The sequence below is a fragment of the Diceros bicornis genome, chromosome 34, assembly GCF_020826845.1.
Source record: "Diceros bicornis minor isolate mBicDic1 chromosome 34, mDicBic1.mat.cur, whole genome shotgun sequence".
Lineage (NCBI taxonomy): Eukaryota > Metazoa > Chordata > Mammalia > Perissodactyla > Rhinocerotidae > Diceros > Diceros bicornis.
In genome coordinates this window covers 14,698,114-14,720,214 of record NC_080773.1, presented here as the reverse complement: position 1 = coordinate 14,720,214, position 22,101 = coordinate 14,698,114, and the positions used below count along the sequence as shown (strand labels likewise).

General features: G+C 43.5%; 1 protein-coding gene across 1 annotated transcript; it reads left to right on the top strand.

Moving 5' to 3' along the window:
- The first annotated feature begins 8,336 nt into the window (after window positions 1–8,336).
- LOC131397980 (cytochrome P450 2B11-like) lies at window positions 8,337–21,350 on the top strand. Its single transcript, XM_058531073.1, has 9 exons — window positions 8,337–8,507; window positions 12,059–12,221; window positions 12,341–12,490; window positions 14,040–14,200; window positions 15,744–15,920; window positions 16,451–16,592; window positions 17,914–18,101; window positions 18,268–18,409; window positions 21,160–21,350. The coding sequence occupies exons 1-9, from the start codon at window positions 8,337–8,339 to the stop codon at window positions 21,348–21,350; spliced, it is 1,485 nt and encodes a 494-aa protein (XP_058387056.1).
- Window positions 21,351–22,101: the final 751 nt, after the last annotated feature.

Sequence of the window (22,101 nt, the reverse complement as noted above, 5' to 3'; positions counted from 1 at the left end):
TGACCTTCATATTAGCTTCATAGGTGGTTGACCTGCTACCTTTACTGTATAGTTGCCTTTACCAGTGATTTTATTTCATTTTTTGATAATTTTCTTATTCCTATTCATGGCCTTTTCTTTTCCACTTAACTAAGTCCCTTTAACATTTCTTGTGAGGCTGGTTTATTGGTGATAAATTCTTTTAGATTTGCTTGTATGGAAACTTCTTTATCTCTCCTTCAATTCTGAAAGATAACCTTTCTGGGCAGAGTATTCTGAGCTGTAGCTTTTTTCTTTTAAGCACTTTAAATATATTGTGCCACTCCCTTCTAGCCTGTAAGGTTTCTGCTGAGAGGTCAGCTGATAGCCTTATGGGGTTTCCTTTGTATGTAGATTGTCTTTCTCTTGCAGCTTTTAGGATTCTCTCTTTATCTTTAATTCTCTTTTTTTGTGTGTGTGTGAGGAAGATTAGCCCTGAGCTAACATCCATTGCCAATCCTCCTCTTTTTGCTGAGGAAGATTGCCCCTAGGCTAACATCTATGCCCATCTTCCTCTACTTTATATGGGATGCCACCACAGCATGGCTTGACAAGCAGTGCATCAGTCCATGCCCATGATCTAAAGCTGTGAACCCAGGGCCACCAAAGCTTAGCTCATGAACTTAACCACGATACTACCAGGCCAGCACTTTTATCTTTAATTCTTGAAATTTAAATTATAATATGTCTTAGTGTGGGCATCTTTGAGTTCATCTTGTTTGGTGCTCTCTGTGCTTCCTGTACATGGATCTCTGTTTCCTTCCTTAGGGTAGGAAAATTTTCAGTTATTATTTTTTCAAATAGATTTTCTGCCCCTTTGTCTCTCTTCTCCCTGTGGGACACCTATAATACGGATGTTAATATGCTTGATGTTGTTGTTTTTTTTAAGACTGTCCTCATTCTTTTTAACTCTTTTTTCGTTCATCTGTTCAGCTTGGGTGATTTCCTCTAGTCTTTCATCCAAATTACTGATCCATTCTTTTGTATCATCTACTCTGTTATTGAATCTCTGTAGTGAATTTTTCATTACCATTATTGTATTCTTTTGTTCTGATTGGTTCTTTTCTACACTTTCAGTTTCTTTGTTGAAATTCTTACTGTGTTCATCTATTTTTCTTCCAAGGTCAGCGAGCATCCTCATGACTATTAGTTTGTGCTTTTTATCATGTAGATTATTTATCTCTGTTTCCTTTAGTTCTTTTTCTGAGTATTTGCCCTTTCCTTTATTCAGAAAATATTCCTTTTTATTCTCATTTTGCCTAGTTCTCTGTGCTTATGTCTATTATTAGGTAGATCAGCTACATCTCCCAATCTTGGGGAAGTGGCCTTATGTAATTCATGCCTTATGAGGCCCAGCCATGTGCTTCCCTCACATCACCAGTTCCAAATATTCCAGAAGTATCCTCTGAGTGAGTTACATATGTCCTTCTGTTGTGCAGGGTTGCTCTTATTGTAGGTGCATGGGGAGGCTAGGCTATCCCCATGGCCAGCTGACTTTAAGGTTCAGCTGTGTGCAGCTGCTATTGTCCCATTAGTCACTTTGTTGGGGTAGTGGAACCCCAGCACAGTTGGCTGCAAGATCTAATAGCACATACCTGCTGCTGTTTTTCTGGCAAGTGTGTAGGCCCCCAGCATAGCCGGTTGCTAGGCTCAGGGGCTCACAATTGATGAAGGCCTCTGGTCTGCAAGGCTGTTGTCAGGTCTCTTAGAAGTGCAGCTTGGTGGGGCCAGTCTCAGGCATAGCAGCACACAATTGTTTCAGGTGTTGGAAGGTTGGGCAGGTCGCTTATGTGGCCATATATATATATATATATATATATATATAAAATAACAAATGTTGGAAAGGATATGGAGAAATTGGAACAGCTTTGCACTGTTGGTGAGAATGTAAAATAGGACAGCTACAAAGGAAAACAATAGGGAAGTTCCTCAAAAGATTAAAAATAGAATTACCATCTGCGCTAGCAATTTCACTTCTGGGTATATATCCAAAAGAAATGAGAGCAAGGTGTCAAAGAGTTATTTATACACCCATGTTCATAGCAGCACTATTCAATATAGCCAAAAGGTGGAAGCCACACAAGTGTCTGTTAATGGATGAATGGACAAGCAAGATGTGGTATATACCTGTAGTGGAATATAATGCAGCCTTAAAAAGAAAAGGAAAAGTGACACATGCCATAACATAGATGAACCTCAAGAACATTATGTTTAATGAAATAAGCCAGTCACAAGAAGACAAATATTTATGATTCCAGTTATATGAGGTATCTAGAGCAGCCAAATTCACAAAAACATTATGGAGAATGGTGATTGTCAGGGACTGGGGGAAGGGAGAAATGAGGAGTTGTTGTTTAATGGGTACAAAGTTTCAGTGTTGCAAGACAAAAAAGTTCAGGAGGTTGATTGCACAACAATGTAAATATACTTAACACTGGTGAACTGTACGCTGAAAATTGGTTAAGATGCTAAATTTTATGTTATGTGTATCTTACTGCAATTAAAAACTTAAAAAAAAATCTTTTCTACAAAGAAAACTCCAGGCCCATATGGCTTCACTAGTGAATTTTACCAAACATTTAAGAAAGAAACATTACCTATTCTATACAAACTCTTCCAGAAAATTAAGAAGTAATGCTTCCAAACTCAATCTACGAAGCCACTATTACCCTGATATGAAAATTAGACAAAGTCATTACAAAGAAAAAAAAATGTACAGAACAATATCCTCATGAACATACCAATTCTAAACAAAATTTCAGCAAATCAAAAAAACAATGTATAAGAAGAATATAATACATTGTGGGTCAACCCCCTGATTTAACTGTATTACCCATGTGGGTTTACTCAGGAATGCACGGTTGCTTTTACATTTCATAATCAATTAATGTAATTCACCATATTAACAAACAATTATATCTATATCTATGATCATTGCAGTAGATATGTAAAAAATATTTGATAAAATCCAACATACATTCATGATCAAAAAATATCAGTGAACTAGGAATAAGGGGAATTCTTCAACTTGGTAAGAGGCATGTACAAAACACCTACAGGTAACATAATACTTAATAGTGAAAGACTGAAATCATTTCCTCTAAGATTGAGAGCCAGTCAAGAATGTCTGTTCTTATTATTTTCTATTCAAGATTGCACTGGAGATTCTAGCTTGTGCAATAAAGAAAAAAAAAAGGAATAAAAGTCATCCCGATTACAAATGAAGAGGTAGAAATCTTTTATTCACAGATGACATGCCTGTTTAAATCTGATGGAAACTACACACACACACAAATCTACTAGAACTAATAAGTGAGTTTAGCAATGCTGCAGGATACAAGATCAGCAAGTGCATTTCTATATACTAGCAATTTCTATGTACTAGCCATGAAGTAGAAGTTCTTTTAAAAGAATATTTACTATATCATCAAAAATGTGTAATACTTAGGAATGAATCTGACAAAATATGTGAAAGGCCTGTACTCTGACTGCTACAAAACACTGCTGAGAGAAGTTAAAGAAGATTGTATTAGTTTTCTGTTGCTGCTGTAACAAATTATCACAAATCGAGTAATATAAAAACAAATTTATGATCCTTAGCTCTATAGGTCTGAAGTTCAATATAGGTCTCACTGGACTAAAATCAAAGCATCAGCAGGACTGGGTTTCATTCTGGAAATTCTAAGGGAGAATCTGTTTCCTTGCCTTTCTCCAGCTTCTAGAGGCTGCCTGCATTCATTGGCTTGTGGCCCCTTCCTCCATTTTAGTGTCAGCAATAATGTATCTCTCTGATCATCCTTCTATAGTCCAGTATCCTTCTGATCCTTCTCTTCTGCCACCCTTTGCCGCTTATATTAAGGACCCTCATGATTACATCACAACCACCTGAATAATCCAGATTACTGCCCCTATCTTAAATTCAGCTGATTATACCCTTAAGTCAATCTGCACAGATAATTCTCCTTTGCTGTCTAACCTAAAATATTCACAAGTTCTAGAATTAGGATGTGGACATCTTTGGGGAGGCCATTATTCTACCTGCTAGAAAGACCTAAATCAATGGAGAAATATATTGTCTTCATAGGTCAGAAGACTCATATGGTTAAGATGTCAATTCCCTACAGATTCAGCACAATTCCAATCAAAATCCCAGGAGACTTTTTTTTCTTTTAGAAATTGACAAACTGATTTTAAATTCAGATATAAATGCAAAAGAATTCAAATAATATACCTTATAAAAAGATGAAGAGTGTTGGAGGATTACATTATTTGATTTCAGGAATTGCAAATCTACAGTAATCAAGACAGTTTGGTATTGGGTCAAAATCAACAAAATAAAGAATAGAATAATAGAGAGTCTGGAAATTGACCCACATATGTGTTCATATGATTTTTGACAAAGGTGCAAAGGAAATTCAGTGGAGAAACAATACTTTCAACAAATAGTGCTGGAAAAATTGTATATTCATATGCCAAAAAGTAATTTTGATCCATACCTGTCACCTCATGCAAAAATTGTCTAAAAATGTATCACAAGTCTGAATATAAAACCTCAAACTGTAATGCTTCTAGGAAAAGACACAGGATCAAATCTTTGTGACCTTTGGTGGGGAAAATTTTTTAAGATAAGACAATAATAGTGCAATCCATAAAAGGAATAAGTTGAACTTCAGCAGAAGTAAAAACATTTGCTCCTCAAGAGACACTATTAAGAGAACAAGAGGAGAAGACATAGACTTGGAGAAAATATTTATAAATCACCTACCTGAGAAAGGGTTTCTCTCCAGAATAAAGAACTTTCAAAACACAATAGTAAGAAAATGAAGAACTAAATGTAAAAAAAGGACAAAAGATTTGACCAGCCACTTCACCAAAGATGACATACAAAGGACAAATTAGCACTCAAAAAGATGTTCAGCACCATTAGTCATTATAGAAATTAAAATTAAAATTAAAATGAGGTACCACTACACACCTATCAGAATGTCTAAAATGAAATAGACTGACTGTACCAAGAGTTGGCAAGGATGTGGAACAACTGGAACTCTTATACACTGCTAGGGAGAATGTAAAATCCTACAAGAGGTTTGGAAAACAAGTTGGTAGTTTCTTACAAAATGTATGCCCCGTATCATATGATCCACCCGTTCCGCAAATTGGTATTTACTCAGAGAAATGAAAGTGTATGTATATACACACACATCTATGCAGCAAGATTTGTAAGAGCCCCAAACTGGCAATAATCCAAATGTCCATCAACAACACATCAATGAGTAATCAAACAGTGGAGTATCTGTACAATGGAATACTCTCAGCAGTGAAAAGGAATGGGGGACTGATATTTGCAACAACATGAAGGAACCTTATATTACTCTCTTGGTAGTGCTGTAATAATTCACCTCAAACTTAGTGGCATAAAACAACACAATTTATTCTATTGCATTTCTGGAGGTCAGAGACCAAAATCAATCTCTGGGCTAAAGTCAAGGTGTTGGAGGGCTGTATTCCTTCTGGAAATTGCATTCCTTGCCTCAGTGTCCCTTCACATTGCTTCAACCCCTTGTTTTGCATTGTCACCTCTCCTGCTATTCACTTTGAAATTCTTGCCTCTTTCTTTAAGGATACTTGTGATTACCTCCTTGGCCTACTTGGATAACCAGCTCATTTGATGACCCTTAATTTAATTCCATCTACAAAATCCCTTTTGCCACTGAAGGTCACATTCACAGGTTATAGAGATTGGGACATGGACATATTTGGGCGGCCGTTATTCAGCCTACCCCAGACTTCAAAATAATTATGCTGAGTGGAAAAAGGCAGACACAAAAGAGGATGTACTATGTGATTTCATTTCTATAAGATTTAGAAAGTGCAAGTTCATCTCTAGGGACAACAGCATGTCAGTGGTTGCCTGGGGAGGGGGTTTGAAGTGGGGGAAAATAGGAGTTACAGAAGGGCAGGAGGAGACTTTTGGGAGTTATGGATATGTTCATTATCTTGAGTGTGGTGATGGTTTCATAGCTGTGCAATATGTCAGAATTGATTAAATTGTACCATTTAAATATATGCATTTAATTGTATGCCAATCATACCTCATTAAAACTTTTAAAAATAAAATAATAATAATACGAACATAGTCTCACATATAAAAACAAGCTCTTTCATAGATGCCAGCCATGCCTGTGTCCCCCGGAGGCCCTCGGTCTCTGTGTGTCTGTGTGTCTGCCTCTCTTGCTCTCCTGTTCTCTCTCTCGGTCTCTTACAACTTCCCTTTGTCTGCCTCCATTTCTATATTATATCTTTATATCTCTTGTCTATTTCTAGGCCTCTCTTTTTCTCCGAGTTTCTTTCTGTTTCTGCCTCTGCTTCTCATCATATCTTTTTTCATTATAAATCTTTGGAATCTGGTGTGTATTTCGCACTTATATTTCATCTTAACTGGGACCCTAAAGTTTCTTCAGAAATACCTGATCTGTATTTAGATTTCTTGAAAGTTACAATGTAAAAAGGAGATTCACATACTCAAGTTCCTCCAAATGTACTTAAAAGTTTTCCAGTAACTGAATTGAGTATCAATTTCCAGTTAAAATTAACTTTTAGTTTTAGTTAGTCTTACAAGCCATATTTCAAGGGCATAATAGCCACATGTGGCAAGTGGATACCATATTCGACAATGCAGTTCCAATCTGTGGTGTGACCTTGGGAAAAACTCCCAACCTCTCTGTGCTTCAGTCTCCCCATCAATAAGGTGGGGATGACAACCATACCTGCCTCAAAGGGTGAGAATACGTGACTTACTCTGTGTAAAGCACTTCATGTGTCCCAACTTGCGATTCCCAGGACTGACATGAAGACCCGAGCCTAGTGCCAGATCACTCAGCACAGCAGGAGCCAGTATCCAGGTTCAGCAAAGTCCATGGTGGCACCTCTCCAAGGTCGGGAAAGTACAAGTTCCACCCCTGAATTCAAGAGGTCAGGATTATCAGTCCACGACTCCTGGGTTAGAAGAGTATGACTCAACTGTTGGAGTCAGGGACCTGGGTCCTGCAAGGATTTTGACTAACATTGCAGGAAAGGTGCTGCCTCATCTCCCCCCACTCCCTTTTAAAGGAGAGAGACAGAGAGAGGTGGAAAGTCAGGCCCAGGCCATGACAGGTGGACATGGACACATTCATTCACATGTTTGGCAAATACGGAGTGAGCCTGCCAGAGGCTGGGTGGGGGCAGGCTCAGAGTGGTGATGGAGACAGATGCATGCCAAGTGGACATCAATCAAACTGGACCCAGTCTCTGAGCTCCTGGAGCTCAGAGTGTAAAGGGGGAAACAGAGACCCTAAGACAGAGAGAGAGAGCAGGAGATACAGCAACACACATACAGATTGTCAGTGAGGGTCAGAGAAAAGTCCTGCACTGTGAAGAGAGAGCCAGAGGCAGGGAGAGACCCGCCTGGCGCTGGTCAGAACAATCAGACATCCAGAGGACCCCAACGCTCCACCTGCCAGGTCTCGGTCTCTCCGTCTCTCTCCACCTGACCCTCTCCACCTCTGAGTCTCACCAGTTCTGTGTCTCTCCCCTCATTCTGTTTCTCCCAACTCTCATCTGTGGTTGTCACAGAATGGAGGATGAAGGAAGGGGGACTGGAGAGAAGGACACTGAGGGTCTGCAGGCGCCATAGAGACAGGAACTGGCTGATGCACAAACACACAAGCACACACAGGATCACACACAGGGACGTATACCAAGACCACGATGTAAATGCAAACACACCTTCAGGTATGAAACCATGTAAATACATATAAGTTTGCACATATGCAAAAATATACGCATAAGCACACACAGACTCATACACAGAGACACACATCATCACATTCACATAAATACAAACACCCCTTTCACGTATGAAAATCATGCAAGCACACACACGGATGCAAGCGTGGATGGACAAATGTATGCAAACAAAAACACTCAATCACTGCCAAAACAAGCGGTCAGTGGATGCTCACCCATACCCACAAAAATAAACACACACACATGCACATGCATGCACACAAACTCATGTGGACCTTGGTATCTCTACCACAGTATCTCTGCCAACATCTACGGTGGGATTGCAGAGGTAGGGCATGAGCAGGTTTTCGGGCTGCCAGAGCCAGAAATATGGGTCCCTTAGCTCCTATCTTTAAAGTTCAAACTCCTGGACAATTATGAGGGAAGGGGGGGGGATGGAGGACCTTACATAACTGGGTGGGGGGGGCAGGCTCAGGATAAAAGGCCCAGCTCAAGGCTGCAGTGGGATGGAAGGCAGTCAGAGCGAGACCATGGAGATCAGCGTGCTCCTCCTGCTTGCTCTCCTCTTGGGACTCTTGGTTCTCTCGGTCAGAGGCCGCCCAAAGGCCCAAGGCCACCTCCCGCCAGGACCCCGTCCTCTGCCCTTCTTGGGGAACCTTCTGCAGATGGACAGAAGAGGCCTACTCAAATCCATCCTGAGGGTGAGATGCAGATGAGTTGGGTCTGATGGTGGCTCCCTGCCCCCATACTTGGGTATGACTCCCCAGAAGGAGTGAGGCATCCTCCCAGGCTCAGGGGTGGGATGTGTGAAGGTTGGTGAGTGAGTGGCGTGAAGCTGAAGCTGGTGGATGGAGGTCAGACAGTCAGAGGTGTCCTTTCTCATTTGGAAGTGTGTGGATACTGTCTCTAGAGCAGGCAAGTGGGCAAGAAGAGGTGTCTGGGTGTGAACCATGGGTGTAGAACTTCACCCACCTCTGCGCCCTCTGCCGTTTTCCTGGGTGCCTGCTCACCACTGGAAGAGACAGAAAAGGGGAAGGTGGCAACCGTCAGGTAGGTTTCTCCTCTGCCAACAAAAGACAGCAAAGAGTGGCTCATGGCAGTGCCAGGACAATGGGGAGACAGGAGGGAGAGCAGGACAGGAGGCCAGGTGCTGAGTGCTTACCAATAATGAACATTAATGCACTATAATAGTAGCTGACACTGTGGAGTATTTACTAGGCTCTGTGTCACTTCCAGATATGATTTCATGTTTGATGACATATTTATTAGTTAACAATGTAATCCACCTCCATAATCCCACTACCCAATAGAGAATTGGAACACTGACAGTAACTTTCACCTGCCCTGTGCTCCTCCAACCATTTTCCCCCACCATGGTGACCACACCCCTGAGTCTTGGGCTGTCATCCGTTTGCTTTATATTTTTTTAATTTTTTCAAATTTTTTGTTTATTGCAGTAACATTGGTTTATAACATTGTATAAATTTCAGGTGTACATCATTATACTTCTATTTCTGCATAGATTACATCATGTTCACCACCCAAATACTGTGCCAACACACATGTGCCGAATTATCTCTTTCTCCCTCCTCCCTCCCGCCTTCCCCTATGGTAACCACCAATCCAATCTCTGTCTCTATGTGTTTGTTTATTGTTGTTGTTATCTACCACTTAATGAAGGAAATCATACGGTATTTGACCTTCTCCCTCTGACTTATTTCACTTTGCATAATACCCTCAAGGTCCATCCTTTGCTTTTAATAGAGAGCATTTTCTCACAGATGTGGAGGCCCCAAGTGCATATTATTTAACTTTCAGTGTCCTTAATGCATCACAAGGGCACCATGTTTTTGTGTAAACTCCTGGACTTTGTTTCTTCATTCAGAATTATGTGGCTAGGATTTATCTGTATTGACGTGGAAATTCATCAGGTCTTTTTACAACAAGAAGGCTGGGGAGGACCTATCTGCATCATAGAGGCAGAGAGAGTACATCTCAGCCTGGGGAGGGCACTTGTCCACAGTCACAAAGCTGAGACTTCAGAGGGGAAGCTGGGTCCAGCACAAAGATCTCTTCATCTCCAATGCCCTCATGCACTTAAGCTACCTAAGAATTTTGGGATCACTGAATCCTTTGGGAATTTGATTAAAGCTGTGCCCTCCCTCCCCTACAAATATTCATACACATTTAGCATAAAATTGTGAGAGTTCCAGACCCCCTAAAGCTCTCCCATAGACCCTCCAAGTATCCTCAAGTTGTCCATGAACCTCCATTATCATTGCATCCTTGTGGAGAGAGAGAGAGAAGAAGAGAGAGAGAGATTGAGAGAGGGAGGGAGGTAGAGGGCATGGGCTAGTGGATGTCATGATGGGACAGGTTAGGGACGGTGGCACTGCTCCTCCTCCATTCCCCTGTATGCTCCCAATTCCTTCTGGGTCAGACAGACATGGGTTCATGTTCCAGATTCAACTCTTATTCTTTCCTCAACTCTCACTCTTGGCTTCCTCTTCTGTAAAATGAGATGGTGACCACAAGAACGTGAGCCTCCTGAGACTGTTGTGAGGAATAAATGGGATATTGCATAGAGCCTGATGTATAGTAAGCTAACTTGCAGCTACTTCAATCTACTCATTCATTTATTAACTCATACAATAATAATTTACTGGGCACCTTCTGTATGTTGGGGAATATTTTCAGCATTGATGATGTGGCATTGGATAGTGCATACAAAATAAACAAATAAGGAAATATTAGTTAGACAAGAGCTATGACTAAAATAAAGCAGAGTGATATTTTAGAAAGTGGTGAGAGCTACTTTAGATTGAGTGGTGAGGGGAAAGCTCAGTCTTGCTCTGTTTCTGAGCAGAGACCCTGAAGGAGGCGGGTGGAAGGCACCAGAGAGAGACAGTTGTTGGTGTAAGAACCCTAAAACAGGGGGCAAGCTCAGCATGTTTGGGGGACAACACAGAGACTGGATCTGAGTGAGTGAAGGGGCGAGTGGGAGGAGAAGTCAGAGGAGTGGTGGGGCCACGTTATGTAGGGCCGTGTGGTCCAGGGTGAGACTTCAGGTGTTATTATCCGTGCAGTGCGAGCGTTGGAGGTTTTGGAGCAGGTTAGTGATATTAACTCACATTTTAAGGAGGTTACTCTAGCTTCTGGATTGGTGTGGGGTGGGTGGGTGGTCAAACAATTGCAGGGAGGACAGGAATGAAAGTAGGGAGTCCAGTGAGGAGGCTTTGCAGAGACTAATGTAAGTTTTAAGTAAACTTAACCCTTTTATGATTTCAAGTCAACGTTTTATTGAAGTTTAACATCACTCTACAAAAGCGCACGAATCATAAGTGTGCACCTCAGTGAATATTCTCAAATGAACATACTCACGTAAATGACATACAGGTAAGTAACAACATGGCCTGTCCCTGCAAACCTCCCTCATGCACCCATCCCAGTCACTACCTTCTTACTATCCTGACACCATAGGTCTGTGTTATCTGTTATTGAACATAATATAAGTAGAATTAGGATGGATGGACTCTTAGTCTAGTTGCTTTCACTCAACATTATGTCTGAGAGTTTCATTCGTGTTGTTGGGCATAGCAATGGTTTGTTCTTTTTCATTGCTGTATAGTATTACATGGCATGAGTGCATCATTACATATTTATTCTGTATCGATGGTGCTGAACATTTCATTAGTAAGGTTCCTAAGAATCTCGTTGTTCATATTTTTGGTGAATCCACATGCATATTTTTGCTGTGCATCTTGTTTAGAGTGCATATCCTGACTCACTAAGTAAACATGCATTTGTAAGTACAGCTGGGGAGTTTCCCAAGTGGCTGTACTGATGTTATGATTTTTCAAATTTCATGATCACTTCAGAAGGCCCTCTCTTTCCCTTCATGTCTTCCAGGTGGTCAGTTCAGGGTGGTTCTCTGGGGAATTTGTCAGGAGGAAGATGGCAGGTTGAAGTTGGTTCACAAGAAAGATGATTCTTCAGTTATGATGTCAGAGAGGTCTATAGACTCAGGGGTTTGGGCAAGAGTGTTACTAGAACTATTTAAACATCAGGGCACCAATCATGTGGATCGTGGCTGGGTCTTGGATTAACTTTGTAGTTGCTGAGTCCTGAGGTAGAAGGTCTCGGGGGGAGCAGCTATTTATCTATTGTGAGTCTTTTGATGGTATAACAATTAGGATGGCCACAGAGGTGCACATTGACTAACAGCAAGCCCGTGGGTGGCTATCATTGGCAGCTCCAAGAGAAATATGGGGACGTCTTTATGGTGTACCTGGGTCCAAGGCCTGTGGTCATGCTGTGTGGGACAGAGGCCATCCGGGAGGCCCTGGTGGACCAAGCTGAGGCCTTCTCTGGCCAAGGAAAAATCGCTGTTGTTGAGGAAGTCATCCAGGGATATGGTAAGGACCTCAGAAGAACTGAGTAGGGGCAGGATGGAAGAAGGGGATTGGGGAGGTGGGAAGGCAGGATAAGCACTCAAGAGGGACCCAGAGTCTTCTTCTAACTTCTACAACCCCAGGTGTGGTCTTTGCCAACGGGGAACGTTGGAGGACCCTTCGCCGATTCTCTCTAGCCACCTTGAGGGACTTCGGGATGGGAAAGCGGAGTGTGGAGGAGCGGATTCAGGAGGAGGCTCAGTGTCTGTTGGAGGAGCTGCGGAATACCAAGGGTGAGCCCCGGGGGATGGGGAGGAAAGAAGGACAATGAATCAGGAGAGAAGTGTAGTGCACAGCAACAGAAAGACAGAGGGGTAGAGGTGGGCAGAGAAAGAGAGGTGGAGAGAGAGAAAGACAGAGCCTGAGAGACCATCAGACTGGGGGACAGGGCCAGAGAGAGGAGCATGGAGATGGACAGAGATGAGCAGTAGACGGACACGGGGAGCTAGAAGAGATGTGGGGTGTGTAGTGTTGACAACAACCCAAAGACATAGGCTAAGAAATTAGCACGCTGTTTACTGACATTCAGGGAAACCAATGCATGGCTTAATTGTATCTATCAAAGAAAAAACGAGACTTAAATAAAAGAAAGTAGAGAGAGAAAAGTGAAAAGTATAGACGTTTTGAAAATGAGGAACTGAGTTTTCCTTTCTTTGCATAAACAGCTGATGAGCTGGCAGTGAGCAAAGAGGGCAGACGGGTATTCTGCTCTCAGGCAGCTGGATGGGCCATCAAAGAAGCACTTCTGGTTGTTTGTGGATTCTCCATCAAAGAGTGTTTATGAGACACAAATGTGACTTCTTAAGAGATTTCAAGACATAAGTGTGGAGACTGGGAGGGAGATGCAGAGGCAGAGAAACAGGGAGCAACAGAAGAATAGAGCCAGAGGGCTGAGAAGAAAGACGGGAAGAAACAGAGTGACACAGAGAGACAGAGAAAGAGACAAAGACAGAGATGGGGAGACCAAGACCACGAGAGACATGCAGAGACAAGAGAGAGAGTAGAAGAGGCTCGGAGAGACAGAAAGAAAAAAGTCAGAGAGAAAGTGAGGCAGAAAAAATTGGAGAGACAGACAGACAGGCTCAGGAAAGGGTCTGCAGGAGAACAAGGGAAGATGGATGGGTGAGACCCAGAGAGAGTAGCTGCACCCACCTGACATTCCCCGGGCTCACAGCCCACCCTCCCTCCAACCGGGCCAAGTCTGTCTACACAGACATCAAGTAACAAGTGCAGAATGATTCCTGAAGACCAGAGCCTGACAGGTGGGGAGAAGAGATGAAGAGGGAGTGACAGATAAGGGACAGGGGGAGCAGAGGTTTTTAACTTGCACATGTGATTAACTGAACCCCTGCACTGCACAACCCCTGTCCCTGGGACTGAACTCTCCCTGCTCCCAGAGTCAGAGCTGGACCCTGAGCGGGGACTGACCACACAGCCCTGTAGCTGGGCTGCCGGGGTCAAATCCTGGCCCCAGGGAGGAGTAGCTGGGGAACTCTTGTCAAATGACATAACTTCTCCATCTGCCCATCTATGAAATGGGGGTAATAACAGAAGTGTGTATTCCTCACAGGGTTGCTGTGGGGAAATTAAGTAAAACAATATATGAAGTGTTTAGAATAGGGCCTGGCACATAATATGGTCTGACATCTGTTAGCTGTTCCTGGTCCTGTCTTCTCCATCATTACTGAGCGATGGAGGACAGTCACACAGAGCTGGGGCAGCAGCCAAATACTCTCTAGGCCTTTGAGTCTGTGTCCAATGACCTTCACCTCCTCCCCCTAGGAGCCTTCCAGGATCCCACCTTCTTCTTCCACGCCATCACCGCCAACGTCATCTCCTCCATTGTCTTTGGAAAACGCTTCTCCTACAGAGATCCTGAGTTCCTGCAGCTCCTGGACTTGTTCTACCAGTCCTTTGCACTCATCAGCTCCTTCTCCAGCCAGGTCAGGAAGAGGCTGAGGTACAGTGGTGATGAGGGAGCACCCAGAGCAGGGGAAAGGAGTGATCTGCTTTGAGGGCCAGAAATGCAGCTTAGGTCTGGAAGAAGGGCAGAGACACAGGGAGAGACAGGGACACTGAGACCTGGGGGGAGGGACAGTTGGTGAGACGGGGACTGAGATACTAAGAGAAAGAAAGAGGAGTGATGAGGGAGGCAGAAATAGAGAGAGAGACTAAGGAATGTGGACTTGGAAGAGAGAGGAGAGAAAAGGAGAGGAAAAGAGAGAAGACAGAGAGAAAACAGGACAAAGAAGGGCAGAGATGAAGAGATCCTGAGACAGGCAATTGAAAATAGAGTTTGTGTGCGTGTGTGTGTGTGTGTGTGTGTGTGTGTGTGTGTGTGTGTGTGAGACGGGGGGAGAGAGAGAGAGAGAGAATGAACCAGGCTTTCAGGCTCTCTACTCTTCTGTCCCTGCTTCCCCTGGATCTTTGCCTCTGTCTTTGGCAAAACTCCTCACTTGATGAAATCCAAAGATCAATGAAAATAAGAAACTGCATTTCTTCATTTCCCCCTTTCTCCTCCTTCTTTATGTTTTTAGAAATTGTCTCCCAAATTATAAAGGAATACGCTCCTCTTTTAAAACAAAATAATAAAGTTTCTCTTTCTCGACTAATCTGGAAATACACCTATTGTATATTAACTTAAAAAAATTAAATGGCATAACATACACATGGCCATTGTTCTTCACCAGGTGTGTGTCACATTCACAGGTTGGACTGTTACAAATCTGGAATGGGGTCCCAGGGGAGGATCTGAGACAAGCCTAAGAGGTGGTTTCAATTATCTCTTCCCCTAGAGAACCATGGAAATAGAAATGTCTGGAAGCTGATCCACTAAAAAGTTAATATTGGTTATCTTTAGAGGGAGGGATTAACAAGGAATTTTACATTGATAGGTTTTTAATCTTTTGCTGTTATTTACAATGACTTGACTATTACATTTATTATCAGACATAACAGTAAAAATATGTCTCACATAAATAGTCATAAACCACCAATAGGCTCATCTTGTGTCAACATCCTGTTATCAATATCTCACACAGCAAGGGAGATGCAGGAGTTGGAAAGAGTCAGAGAGAGGTTTGAGCAAAACAGGTAAACTGGCTGAGGTAGGCAAGAGAAACCCAGAGAGATAATGATAAGAGGAGACACACAGAGATAAGGAGAGGTGGAAAGGAGAGATGGAGAGGTGGGGCAGAGACCACCAATAAGACAGGAGGACGAGAGAGGAAGATGCAGAAAGAGAAAAATGAGAGAAAAACAGATCAAGGGAGAGATAGAATCAGTGTCTGAGGGACTCAGATATAAATATATATATATAGAGAGAGAGAGAAAATGAGACAGAGAAACAGAGAGACAGAGACAAACAGATAAAGACAGAGGGAGACAGAGATTCCCCTAGGAGGTATAAAGATCCAACAGGGCTGCCCCTTCTGTGACCTCAGCCCCAGGAGGACCTCACATCCCCTTCTCTACCTCCTGCCTCAGGTGTTTGAGCTCTTCCCCAACTTCCTGAAGCACTTTCCTGGCATACACAGGCAAGTCTACAAAATCCTGCAGGAAATCAACGCCTTCATTGCCCGCAGTGTGGAGGAGCACCATAAAACCCTGGACCCCAGCAACCCCCGGGACCTCATTGATACCTACCTGCTGCGCATGGACGAAGTGGGGTTTGGGAGAGGGGAGCTGGATGGGAGGGGAAAAAGGAAAAATGGGGGATGAGAACAAGATGGGGGAAAGGTTTAGAGGGTGGGGAAGAGGAGGAGGGAAGTACAGAGGGGGAGGAAGGGACATTAGGAAAAGGAGGGGGGCGATGCGGGAGAGAATGGAGTGGGAGATGAAAGGAAGGAGAAAGTAGGGAGGAGAGAGTGAGAGAGATACTGGAAATACAGGACAGGGGACAATAATACAGCAACAGGTGAAAAGACTCACAGAGGCAGAAAGAGGCTGAGAGAACAAGAGAGACAAACACATCAAAGAGATGGAGAGAGAGTTTGAAACAGAGCCAGACAGAGTGAAGAGAGACTGAGAGAGACAGAAACAGAGATACATGGTTGGACACACAGATGACAGAGAATAGGAAAATGAGCCAGACAGTGTGAGAGACCCATAAACAGGTGGAGGGCACCCTGAGACAGGTGTGTGGGGTGAGGGTCCAGCCTCCCCTGACACAAGGCCTACCCCTCTGGACACAGGAGAAGTCAGACCCAAACAGTGAGTTCCACCAGCAGAACCTCATCTTCAATACGCTCGCGCTCTTCTTCGGGGGCACTGAGACCACCAGCACCACTCTCCGCTATGGATTCCTGCTTATGCTCAAATACCCCCACATCACAGGTGGGCAGGCTTGGGACAGTCAGGCAAGAGAGGTCTTCTGACCCCTTTTGGAATGCAGAAATGGGACTAAGAGTCCTTCATCAATGAGAGAGGATGTGTTCCACTCTTCTGACTGGATCACTGCAGGTTTTGAAGGAGCTCTCAACTGTGCCAGTCCTGTTGGTGGATGGATGAATGAAGAATCTGTCAATCTGTTCTCCCACTGTTTTCTCTGATCCCTTAAAGATCAACTCATGCATCCACCCGACCATGCACCCATCCGTCCATACATACATACATACATCTATTCATCTGTGCGTCCTTTTATTTCTTAATTAACCTGTATGCTCAGATTCTTTTATCTATGATTTATCCAAAAGCATGCACTTCATTCTTTATTTGGATTAACTGATTCATCTATTCGTCCTTTGAAATGATGATGAATTCAATGAACTATTTGTGATTGATTCATTGGCTCATTCATTCATTGGCTCATTCATTCATTCATGCATCCATCTGTCCTTCTTTAAGCTACGTATCATTCTTTAATCCTTCCATCAGTCAGCCTTTCAATTCATACTTCATCCATCTATTCCTTCATTTGTCCCTTTAATAATGCACTCATTTATGCATTCTTGATTTGGTCATCTGTCATTAAATCCATCCTTTTATTTATTGGTTTATTTACTCATTCTTTCTCTAATTTACTCATTCCCTTATTTCTCAATAAATCTAGCCATTCATACATTCACGTGATTTATTGATATATGGACCATTTATTCATTAATAATTCATAAATTCATCTATTGATTGATAAGTAAATACATACATACATTTATTAACATTCTTCTATTCAAGAATCTTTCCATTCTTGAATCGGTCTCTTGGTTGATTGATTGATTGATGTATTCATTTACGTATCCAGTTGTTCATGGGTTAATCTATTGATCTATTTCACTGTCATATTCCTGAGGACCTAGCACAGTGTCTCATCTATCATACATACAAAATAAGTATTAGTTCATTGTGTACTCTTCTAGGAGAATTTTTATAGATTCATAGCCTAGAGTTGTTAATCTGAAATTCTATGCAAAATTGTGGTACCTGTGGGCATGTGTGTGTCTGTGTTTACCTGTGCATGTGGGGAGAGCATCCATAATATTCCCTAGATTTCAGTGGGTAAGAAATCATGTTGCTTCCTCCATCCTCCTCCCACCTCAAGCTGGTTGCTCTGAGGGATGTCAATAATCTAATCTTTTACTATAGGTATTTCCTGGCTTGCTGGCCCATTGATCAGTGTCCCCGCTGAAATAAGGTTCACTGGTCCCACTCTTCTATGCAGAGAGAATCCACAAGGAGATTGATCAGGTGATTGGCTCACAACGCCCTCCAGCCCTCGATGACCGAGCCAAAATGCCATACACTGATGCAGTCATCCATGAGATTCAGAGGTTCTCGGACCTCCTCCCCATGAGCCTGCCCCACATGGTCACCAAAGACACTTACTTCCGAGGGTACATCATCCCGAAGGTGAGGCCAGCTGGGCTCCTGCATGCCTCTAGAGTGGGCATCCTGTGTTCTTTTCATCTCAAAACTTAACATCCTGTTGGTTTTATGACTAAGGGCCTCTTGTTTTGAATTTGGGGTGGAGTGGGGAAGAGAAAGACAATATTTTCCTCCTATGACCCTCCCTCAGGGCACTGAAGTTTATCCCATTCTGAGCTCTGCTCTCCATGACCCACGTTACTTTGAAAAACCACACGCCTTCAACCCTGACCACTTTCTGGATGCCAATGGGGCACTGAAGAAGAATGAAGCTTTTATTCCCTTCTCCGCAGGTAAGGTGGACCCGTACTCCCTTTCCCAGACACCAGAATGCAGATGCCATCCCCTCCTTGAGACAATCAGGGAGAGGTCTTTGTTTATTGAGCAGTGAATGTATACCAGTTGCTTTACCTGCATTAACTCGCTCCATCTTCACTACAACCCTAGAGGGGGCTTGAGAAGTTAGATGGCAAAGGCGCATCTTGGTTAGCTGGACTCTGGGCAGGTATTTTAACATCTCCGCATCTCAGCATAAAATATCTGTTGATAATTATTCATAGCACAATGCTCTATTGGGGGCTGAAGATAATGTATTGGACACACCACATAGAGACATTTCCTGCCTCATGAAATTTATGGTCCAGCAGGAGAGATGGGCATTCATAGTACAGTCACACAATAGTAACTAACTAAAAGAGTTAATGCTTGCAGTATGCTTAGAATGGCTTGACACAAAGTAAATGCTCATGGGGCAATTATTATTATTATAATAATCATAATTGTCATAAGTGCTGTAAAGAGGGTGTTGGGAGCACGGAATGGAGGTACTGACAACTCTTGGTACGTTAGTGAGGAAAAGCTTACTTGAAGCACTGGCTTCTAAGCTAAGACATCGTGGGTGACCATCAACCAGCTACTGGAAAGAGTGTTTCAAGCAGAGGGAACAGCAAGGGAAGAGCCCAAAGGTGGAGATATCATGGTGCATTGAGAAACTTGAAGAAACCAGGCTGTCTGGGGTATGGATTAAAGAAGGGGATAAGGGCAAAGAGCTCATCTGGAGGGCCTTGAAAGTTGGAGAGAGTTTGGCTTAATCCTGATGGCACTCGGGAGCCAGGGAGGGTCCTGACATCCTCTGATGTGTCTCTATCCCAGTTCTCCACTCTTTGGCCCCATCCAGATTAAACCTCTAGCACCAGGGTCCTCTTCATTTAGGAGAAAGGAAGACTGGAGAATCAAGTCCCGAGTCTTGATTTCCATCAGTGACTTCAGTGAACCAGGGCTCTGGCTCTGCCTAGTGCAATGGACTCCTCCTTCACTTCATCTTAAGTGAGAGTTGGGGGCCATGTGGTGGGCTGAGGGTCAATTCTTCCATTCAATAATACTGTCCTATGTTTAGAGAGAGGCAGAGAGGTGGGAAAACAAGGACAGAGACACACAGAGAAGGACAGAGTGAGTGAGAAACAGAGAGGGGAACAAAGAGAGACACAACGGGACATAGACACAGGGGAGACAGGGGTGGAAAGAGACAGAGTGAATGTCAGACAAGAGAGGAAGGAGAGGAGAGAGAGTGAGAAAGAAAAGAACGAGGGAGGTGGAGAGTGGAGGAGGGAAAGGGGGAAGAAGAGGGAGAGAAACAGAAAAGCAAACAAGGGAAAAAAGAGAGTGACATAAGCAGAGAAGAAGAAATAGTAAAGGAGAGAAACGTTACCTGTAGATGGGGATGAAAAATGAGAGAGAGAGAGTTGCAGACAGAATCAGATCCAAATGGACAGAGATAGGGAGGTAAACAACAGGAAGAAAGCAGAAAAAAGGAGACAAAGAGAAGAGAGACAGAGAACCAGGGCCTGACAGGAGGTATAGACAGAAAAAACGAGACTGATTGCCATGGGCAGAAAGGAAGACAAGCGGAGCCAAAAAGGTGTTAAAGCCAAATGTATACCAAAGTGTTTCCACGTGGACAGCCCCAGGGATGCAGAGGATGGGCAGGGAGGGATACAAGAGGTGTCATGCTGTTCTGAAAAACCTGGGTCACAGAACCAGTTAAACATGAAGAGCCAGCCCTGAGCTCTGCCCTGAGTACTTCTAAGCTCATGACCCCTAACTTCTGGAAGTTCCAGAAAGATGTGGACCCTTTCCCAGATAGCTCCACAAGGTCGATAAACTTGGAAGGTCTAGCAAATGCCTGGAAACCCGTCCTTGACGTGACATCCCAAGGTTGTCAGCTTGCAGATGAAAAACACGGAGGTAAAGGAGGAGGCTTTCAGTGTCTCTGCATGAGTTTCCAGCTCCTTTTCTCCTCATTTCTCTCCAAGCCCGTGGTTCATAAACTGTTGGGGGTGGGTGTGAGAATCTGATGGAAGCCATAGAATCCCCTCTCATAGTCATCAATCCCATTCACAATTTTATGCACAGTTTGGGAATTTCTCTGAACTCTTGAAGTGCGTGGCTCTCAGGCTGAGATAAGAAGACGTCCCAGAGATAGACAAACACGCTCAGTGTAAGAGACACACTCCCACCACACATACCCAGAAACAAACAGAAAGTCCTAACTACATATACAGGATCCTAAATCGGCCCCAGAATAGAATTCTAGTCTAATAATTTTTACAAATATTAAATTCTTCATCCTCATAATAGCCCTCTGAGATAGGAACCCCCATATTAGAAATGAATGACATAAAAAATGTTATATCAGAAATACACACACACCTACATGTAGAGGCAGACACACACACATACACACACACACACACATCCAACCAGAACTGGATCCTTAGAGTCTGTGGGGACACTGAACCCTTTGGAAATCTAAAAGAAACTACAAACTCTCTCCTGGAAAAATGTGCAAGACACAACCACCCAAGGTTTACACCTGGATTCACAGGGTTTGGGAACCTCCTAAAATCAACCCTAAAATGCAGTTTAAAGGCGAATCCCATGGAAATCTGTTGCAATGGAATCAGGTGTCTGGGCTTTGGGATGTGACAAGGCAAAGAACATGCACCTGCCCCATGCCCACATTGATTATCATCTGTGCCCACAGGGAAGCGCGTTTGTCTCGGCGAAGGCATTGCTCGTATGGAATTATTCCTCTTCTTCACCACCATCCTCCAGAACTTCTCTGTGGTCAGCCCCGTGGCCCCTGAGAACATCGACCTCACTCCCCTGGAGAATGGTGTGGGCAAACTGCCCCCGAAGTACCAGATCAGCTTCCTGCCCCGCCGAGGGAGCTGAGGGAAGGGAGTTGAAGGATTCCAGGGTCATGAAGTATCCCCACCTCTGAAGAGAATGGCCCCTGACTGTCTCCATGTCTTTCCACCTCTGAGAGAACCTTTGTAAGACTTTGTCCTCCCCCTCCATGGTTGCCACCTCCATGGGAAAGTGCTTTCTGTGGTCTTGCCTCCTTCCATCAAGCTGCAGCTCTTCTAAAGAATCAAGGAGGTGTTTTCCTTTTCTCTGTTAATGCAATTCCAGAAGTAGTGTACATATAGAAACAGGGTCCAAAAGTGTGAACTTGGATCAGGGTCTCTGAAGCTCTACCTATGAGGCCATGGCTCACCCTGAGGAGCTTCTCCCTTCCCCAGAACAACCACAACTGCCACTTATCAACTACTTGTGATCCAAGATCTCTGCATACATGACCATGCTTGAAACCTCCTCCTGTTATCCCTCTTTGGTGGGTGCAACGATCACGCGCACTTTACAGAGGAGTAAACAGTGGCCGGGCAGCAGCATCAGTTGTCTAAGGTCACAAGGCTGGTGAGTGGAGGAGGAAGATTCACACTCTGTCTGCCTGGATCTAGAACTCAAACTCTTCACCACAGCTCCTTCTCCCACCACATATATTTTAAAATAAAGGTGACGTTCACACAACATAAAGTTAACCATTTTAACGTGTATCATTCAGTGACATTTAGTTCATTCACAATGTTGTGCATCCACGACAACTATCTAGTTCCAATCTTCATCATCCAGGATGCAACCC

Bases quoted from the DNA above. Each gene is read 5' to 3' on its own strand.
- LOC131397980 (XM_058531073.1), top strand. From the start codon at position 8,337: ATGGAGATCAGCGTGCTCCTCCTGCTTGCTCTCCTCTTGGGACTCTTG. The intron at 12,491-14,039 runs GTGAGCCCCGGG...TCCTCCCCCTAG, and splicing joins GGAGCTGCGGAATACCAAGG to GAGCCTTCCAGGATCCCACC. The intron at 18,102-18,267 runs GTGAGGCCAGCT...ACCCTCCCTCAG, and splicing joins GAGGGTACATCATCCCGAAG to GGCACTGAAGTTTATCCCAT.